The sequence below is a fragment of the Nicotiana attenuata genome, unplaced genomic scaffold, assembly GCF_001879085.1.
Source record: "Nicotiana attenuata strain UT unplaced genomic scaffold, NIATTr2, whole genome shotgun sequence".
NCBI lineage: Eukaryota > Viridiplantae > Streptophyta > Magnoliopsida > Solanales > Solanaceae > Nicotiana > Nicotiana attenuata.
Genome location: NW_017673304.1, coordinates 129,441 through 136,124, shown reverse-complemented (window position 1 = coordinate 136,124; position 6,684 = coordinate 129,441). Strand labels below are relative to the sequence as shown.

The window sequence follows — 6,684 nt, the reverse complement described above, 5'->3', positions numbered from 1 at the left end:
ACCTACAAGGCATAAAACGCACAATTAGTGCAAAATACTAGCGATTAAAGCGCAAACTCAATTAAAGTGCATTAAATTCGAGTGTAATAAGCGACTAAAATATGCAATTATAGCCTATCATCAATGCACAACTGCTTTCTGACTTTCCAAGATTACATTCAATATATATAAGTATGGACCAAGTAAAAGCATCTAATAACTTATAAAGTGGTATTATTGGAAACTTAATAGCTATCCAACTGTTATACACCATCAATCAAGATTCTGTAAAAAAAATTGACTTGTGAAATAGACACAAATTATTATAGGATGAAAATAGTGACCTTTTCTTCTTCAACTTTAATTGTTTATTTATCATGTAAATATCTCTTTGTATTAGCATTTTACTTCCAAATAAATCTAATTAATAAGGTAGGCTGGCGAAGCCCTTTTGTAATGTATAATATGGTACGCAGGGCCGGATTTATAGCTCAAATTATGGGGCACGTAAATTCATAGTCTTTCTAGATATTTTATACCAAATTGTACTAATCAAGCATACCTCTACACAATTTCACACATGCACAATGAATGTGGGTTGGTTGTATTGAATTCAGAGAGAAGAAGAAGAGAGAGAGGAAGAACAAATGTTCATTTTCTGTTATATACAGTGATAACCGACTAATCTTTTATATACTAAGTAGTTATCACTTTAGTACACCCCTAAGTTTCTTCTAGTTACACTTTAGTCCAACCAACTGATTAGCAACTAACTTCTTATCTGCACACTACCCCTCAAGCTGGAGGGTGAAATACATTGAACACTCCCAGCTTGGATATCAAGGTTATGAGCTGCTCAACTCCCAATCCTTTGGTCATCACATCTGCGAGCTGTTCTTTAGTGGAAAAATACTGAGGTGTAATCAAACCTTCCTTAATTTTTTTATCTCACAAAATGGCAGTCAATCTCTATATGCTTTATTTTCTCATGGTACACTGGATTAGCTGCTATCTGCATAGCTACTTTGCTGTCACAATATAGCATTACTGGTTCCTTCACAGTTAGGCCCATCTTCATCAGCAATCCCACTAACCATACTAATTCTGCAGTTACTGCTACCATGCTTCTAGCCTCAGCAGAGCTCCTGCTTACAGTTGGTTGTTTCTTGGATTTCCAGGAGATCAAAGAGTCTCCTAGTTTTATCACAGATCCAGTTACAGACCTTCTTATGTTTGGGCAAGCTGCCCAATCTACATCACAATAGGCTGTGACTTTTTTCAGTGATCCTTTCTTCAGTAATATTCTCATTCCTGGTGAACCTTTAATGTTTCTCACAACTCTCAGTGCAGCATTTAAATGTGATTGCTTTGGATGCTGCATGAATTGACTTAGAACCTGAACTGCAAAATATATGTCTGGCCTAGTATTAGTGAGGTATAAGTTTCCCTATTAGTTTCTGATAGCTTACAATGTCTTGCAACTCCTCATCTCCTTTAGTCCCTGCATGTTTATCATATTCAATAAGCTGTCAATTTTTAGTTTTGTTTCAATGGTGAGCTAGCCGGTTTAGCCCCACTTAACTCGACCTCTGAAATCAGCTGAAGAGCATACTTTCTTTGATTAAGTATGATTCCTGTTGTTGATCTCATGAGCTCAATTCCTAGGAAGAATCTACGTTCACTTAGGTCCTTCAGCTTGAAATGTTTGTGTAGAGTTGATTTTGCTTCTTCCACCAATGTGTTGTAACTGCTAGTAATCAACAGATCATCTACATATACAAAGATAATCATCAGTTCTGCATCGGCCTTCTTTGTGATCAGGGAATGATCATAGGCACTTTAAGAGTACCCAGCACCAATCAGTGTATCAGTCAGTTTTATATTCCACTGTCTCGATGCCTGTTTGAGGCCATAAAGGGACTTAAGTAGTTTGCAAACTTTATACTCCCCCTGCCTATGGAACCTCTTACAAATCACCTTGTAAGAAGGCATTGTTCACATCCATTTGAGACAAAGTCCATCCTTTAGATACTGCGAGGTTTATCACAGTTCTAGCTGTTACCATCTTGGCAACAGGTGAAAATGTTTCATGGCAATCTAACCCCTACTGTTGTGTACATCCTTTGACAACTAGTCTGGCTTTGAATCAGTCCACTTTTCCATTGGTTTTGTGTTTGATTTTATACACCCACTTTGGCCAATGGTTTGCTTTCCTCGAGACGAATCCACTATTTCCCAGGTCTTGTTTTCTTCAAGTGCAAGAATCTCTTGCTTCATTGCTTCTATCCATATGTCATCTTGAGAAGCTTCCTAAAAAAATTTTGGTTCCATGTGAGCGAGAATGACCCAAGATAGCATTGGTAGTGTTCTAACAAGAGAGCATAGCTCACATAATTGGAAGCTGAATAGAGGTTGATTCCTTTTGGTTTACATGAAGTCATATAATCCTTGAGCCACACTGCTGGCTTTGTTGTTCTTGTTGACTTTTTGCTCCAGGGAAGTGTAGGTTCTGGCACAACTGATGTCATTTGTTCAAGTGCAGTCTCTCCATGTTCATGTTGTTGTGGAGGGTCTTATTGTTGTGCATGATCTTGGTTACTACTCTCTCCTAACCCAAGTTCCTCTATGTCATTGACTACCTCATCTAGTGGCACATCCAGTGCTACAGAATTGTTGGAATCATCTGCTTCAGTGTTGTGTATTTGATCATTTGCCTTCTATTGAGAGGCTATCCCCAGATCATTATCTGCTGCTGAAATAGGTTGATCCCTAGCAATTGTTGGGCAATCAACATCAGGAAGGAACAGATTCTCAGGTTCACTAGGCAAAGCCTTGAAAGGAAAAATGTGATGTAAAAGAAGAATCTATGTTAAATTTTATTAATTTTGGCCAAGATAATATTTTAGAGCTCAAATCCAAACATATGGACTTATTTTCAAGAAGCGCAAGAAGTCCAAGAAGCTCAAGATTGATTTCAAGAAGCCAAGATTCTTTCCTTCTTAAAATAGGATTTGTTTTATTCCTTTTAGAATAAGGATTTTCCTTTTGGTAGGATTCTAGTTTCTTTTCCTTGTAGAATAAGGTTTTTACTTTCCTTGTCTTTAGTTATTTTATTTCCTTATTAGAATAGGAATTATAGTCATCAAATAAGAGACTCTAGGCCTATAAAAAGGGTTCTCTTGCCTTGTAGAATATAATTCACGTTTTTTAGGCTTGCCCTAGTTTTACAATAGAGTATTTCTCTATTTTGTCTTCTTTATCCTTATTTTTGGTTCCAAGCAAGGTGGTGATAGTCTTTATCTTGTTTTCAATTGCGTGTGGTGTTTCTTTATCACATTAATTGATTCCAAATGGTGACTTTAGGAACTTGTTTAGTTCTTCATCTTTCAAGAACACTTTTCTTGATCTAAATTCATTCTTTTGACATCATAGAATCATAACTTTCATTGAACTGGTGCAACATCAATATTTACTTGTTTTGAACGAGTAAATAGTCTTTCTTATAGTTCAGATCGTCATTTTTCACCTCGTTTTTGAATCATTAGATTCCGAGTGCTAAAACTTGAGATACGTTGTTTCTTGAAATCGACCCACAAACCATGTTTTTATTTCAAGGTTCTGATCCTGGCCGGGTGGTTCTTTGTTAACTCGAAGAATCACATCAAAAGGTCATCCCTAAAGCTCACATCCCCACTTACAAAAAATCTATTGGATTCCAGATCATACAGTCTATATCCCTTATACACCTTTGAATATCCAATGAATAATGATTTCTTTGCCCTGGCTGCAAATTTGTCTCCACTTGGCAATGTACTGGCATAACAAAGACACCCAAACACCCTCAGATGGTCCACTTTAGGTTGTCTCCCATAGAGCTTTTCATATGGAGACTTTCCGTTCAGCACAGTTGTAGGCAACTTATTGATCAAATACACTGCAGTTCTAACACAATCCCCAAAATCTAGTAGGTATGTTGCTTTGGAATTTCATTGCTCTTGCTACCTCTAATATGTGTCTATGTTTTCTCTCTACTACTCTATTTTGCTGTGGAGTCTAGGTACAACTACTTTCATGTACTATACCCAAGGATGACAACAATTCGTTGCAATTTGTATTGAAAAATTTTGTACCATTGTTAGATCTTAACACTTTAACAGTAGTACTGAACTGATGCTTCACAAGAGAAAAGAAATCCTTCAATACTACTATTACTTCACATTTATATTGTAGCAAACAGATCCAAGTATACCTTCTATAGTCATCTACTATGGTTGCAAAGTAATGCCTCTTTTCATAAGTAGCTACTTTGTATGGTCCCCAGACATCTATTTGCACAAGTTGGAAAATACAGTCAGATTGATGACTACTAATAGGAAACTTCAGTCTACTCTGTTTGGATAATGGACAAATCTCATAGTTCTTCTGTACATTGTGATTCATTTTATTCTTCAAATCTGGCAAGCATTGTAATGAACCTGTGGATGCATGTCCCATCCATTGATGCCACAATACTGCATTATTTCTTCCTTTTTGACTGAGCCAGCTACTATTTCCTCCTCTTCACCTCTAATTATGTACAATCCTTCATCTTCTCTACCAATCCCCAGTATCCTGCCATAGTAAAGCCCTTGAAACACACAAAAACTAGGGTAGAAGCATGCTGAACAACATAAATCTCTAGTCAGCTTGGATACTGAAATGATATTGAACTTAAAGTCAGGCACATATAAAACATTCCTAATCTTCTGCCCTTCTAGTATTGTTGCATCTCCTGTGTGTACTATTTCTGATCTTCCTCCTGTAGGTATTTGGACTCCACTACTATTTCCTCTATTAACTCTCCTTAATTTTTCTAAAACTTCCTTGCAAAAGGTGATATGGTGTGATGCTCCTGAATCCACTATCCAATCATATGATTGTGCATTAGATAATAGTGACTTTATACTTGTCATGTTTGCTGAGCCTGCTGTGTTGTTGGAACTCCCTTCCACTGATGACTTTGTCAACAGACTCACTAGGTGCTTGTATTGATCCTCAGTCATACAGTTCCCCTGTGGCTGCTTGTTCATTGTAACATCATTTTCCCCATTGACATTGTTAGCATAAGATTTGGCAGGAAATTGACCTTTTTTCTTGCTTTTGAAGTCTGTTGGGTACCCAATGATCTTGTAGCAGTTATCCTTTAAATGCCCTTTGTACCCACAGTGTTCACAAATAAGTCCTGGCTTCTTCCCCTTCAAAAACGGATTTCCGTTTTATGCTAACATAGTCATTGGCTCCTTATTTGTGTCAACCAATCCTAATTCCCTCTGACTCTCCTCCTGTACTACAACTGCATAAGCTTGGTTCACAGTAAGGACTGGCCTTTTCAGCAACGCTGCACTTCTTACATGGCTGTAACTCTCATTCAGCCCCATTAAAAATGGTAGTAGTCTTTGTCTCACTAAATGATCTACATATGGGCATGATTCTTCACAGTCACACGAGGGTAGTGGTTCTAGGATGTCTAATTCATTCCGTAAGTCTTTCAATTTTGAGAAATAATAGGTCACACACTATGTACCTTGCTTTAGGGTTGCAATATCAATAGATATGTGATAGATTCTGGTAAGGTCATCTTTGTCAAACCTTTCCTTGAACTCTTTGCACTCGAACGTACATGATGCTTGGCACCAACTCTGCCGCTACAGTTCTACTAAGCCATGAGATGACTACTCCATTACACATTTCCCATTGCGCCGTTAATTCTCCTATGTACGAGGCTTTGAGGCACGTCCATCCACAAACTCTAACTTTTTCTTCACTAGGAGAGCTACTCTCATAGATCTACTCCACAGGACATAATTTTATGTCCATGTGAGTTTGAGAGCTATTAAAGTTGTTCTTGGCGAATATGAATCCTTAAGGTATAGTGGATGGTTGTGAGGAAGTTGTCCAAGTTCACCATCCGCCATTGTTGTACCTCTGCGAGCTTGAACTTAGCTAAATTCTTAAATTGAAGGCGAAGAACAACTCGAATCGACCGATCGCCGCTCTGATACCATATCAAATTGTATTAATCAAGCATACATCTACACGATTCACACATGTACAATGAATGTGGGTTGGTTGTATTGAATTCAGAGAGAAGAAGAAGAGAGAGAGGAAGAAGAAATGTTCATTTTCTGTTATGTACAGTGATAACTGACTTAGTCTTTTATATACTAAGTAGTTATCACTTTAGTACACCCCTAAGTTTCTTCTAGATACACTTTAGTCCAACCAACTGATTGGCAACTAACTTTTCATCTGCACATTTTATGTACGTATTTTCTAGAATTGGGCTATTATTATTTATTGGTCCTCTTGCTACAAAGAGACTTAATGGTACACTTTGTTGATTATTGACTTATTTACTCAAAGGAACTAGGATTGATTCCTACTTAATACTTTTCTTTTCTCCCTTTTTAGTGGTGCAATCATATTCTAGAAAGAAGAATTTTATAAAACACTACATTTATTACCATAGCTACTGTTAAATTGTTTTAGACCTACGATTTTTACAACCTGCATCAACTGAATTCGTTCGCACAACGAATGCAACCAAGGGGAATACAGAAATACAAAAAAAAATAGAATGATATCGTTGATAGGGAACTCAAGACCTAACCTCCTCTTACTAAGCGAGTGCTCTAACCAACTGAGCTACGAGAACTAGTTACTCTC

The 6,684-nt window shown here is 37.3% G+C and overlaps 1 protein-coding gene across 1 annotated transcript; it reads right to left on the bottom strand.

The window, feature by feature from the left end:
• Positions 1 to 2,696: 2,696 nt before the first annotated feature.
• LOC109216004 lies at positions 2,697 to 5,396 on the bottom strand. The gene is made up of 5 exons (XM_019380132.1): positions 5,274 to 5,396; positions 4,455 to 5,213; positions 4,229 to 4,368; positions 3,678 to 3,921; positions 2,697 to 2,810 (listed from the first exon to the last, which is right to left on the bottom strand). The coding sequence occupies exons 1-5, from the start codon at positions 5,394 to 5,396 to the stop codon at positions 2,697 to 2,699; spliced, it is 1,380 nt and encodes a 459-aa protein (XP_019235677.1).
• Positions 5,397 to 6,684: the final 1,288 nt, after the last annotated feature.

Coding starts and splice junctions, on each gene's coding strand:
- LOC109216004 (XM_019380132.1), bottom strand. CDS start 5,396: ATGGGGCTGAATGAGAGTTACAGCCATGTAAGAAGTGCAGCGTTGCTG. Junction 5,214..5,273: donor GTCAGAGGGAATTAGGATTG/GTTGACACAAAT, acceptor CCGTTTTTGAAG/GGGAAGAAGCCAGGACTTAT. Junction 4,369..4,454: donor GATGGGACATGCATCCACAG/GTTCATTACAAT, acceptor TTATCCAAACAG/AGTAGACTGAAGTTTCCTAT.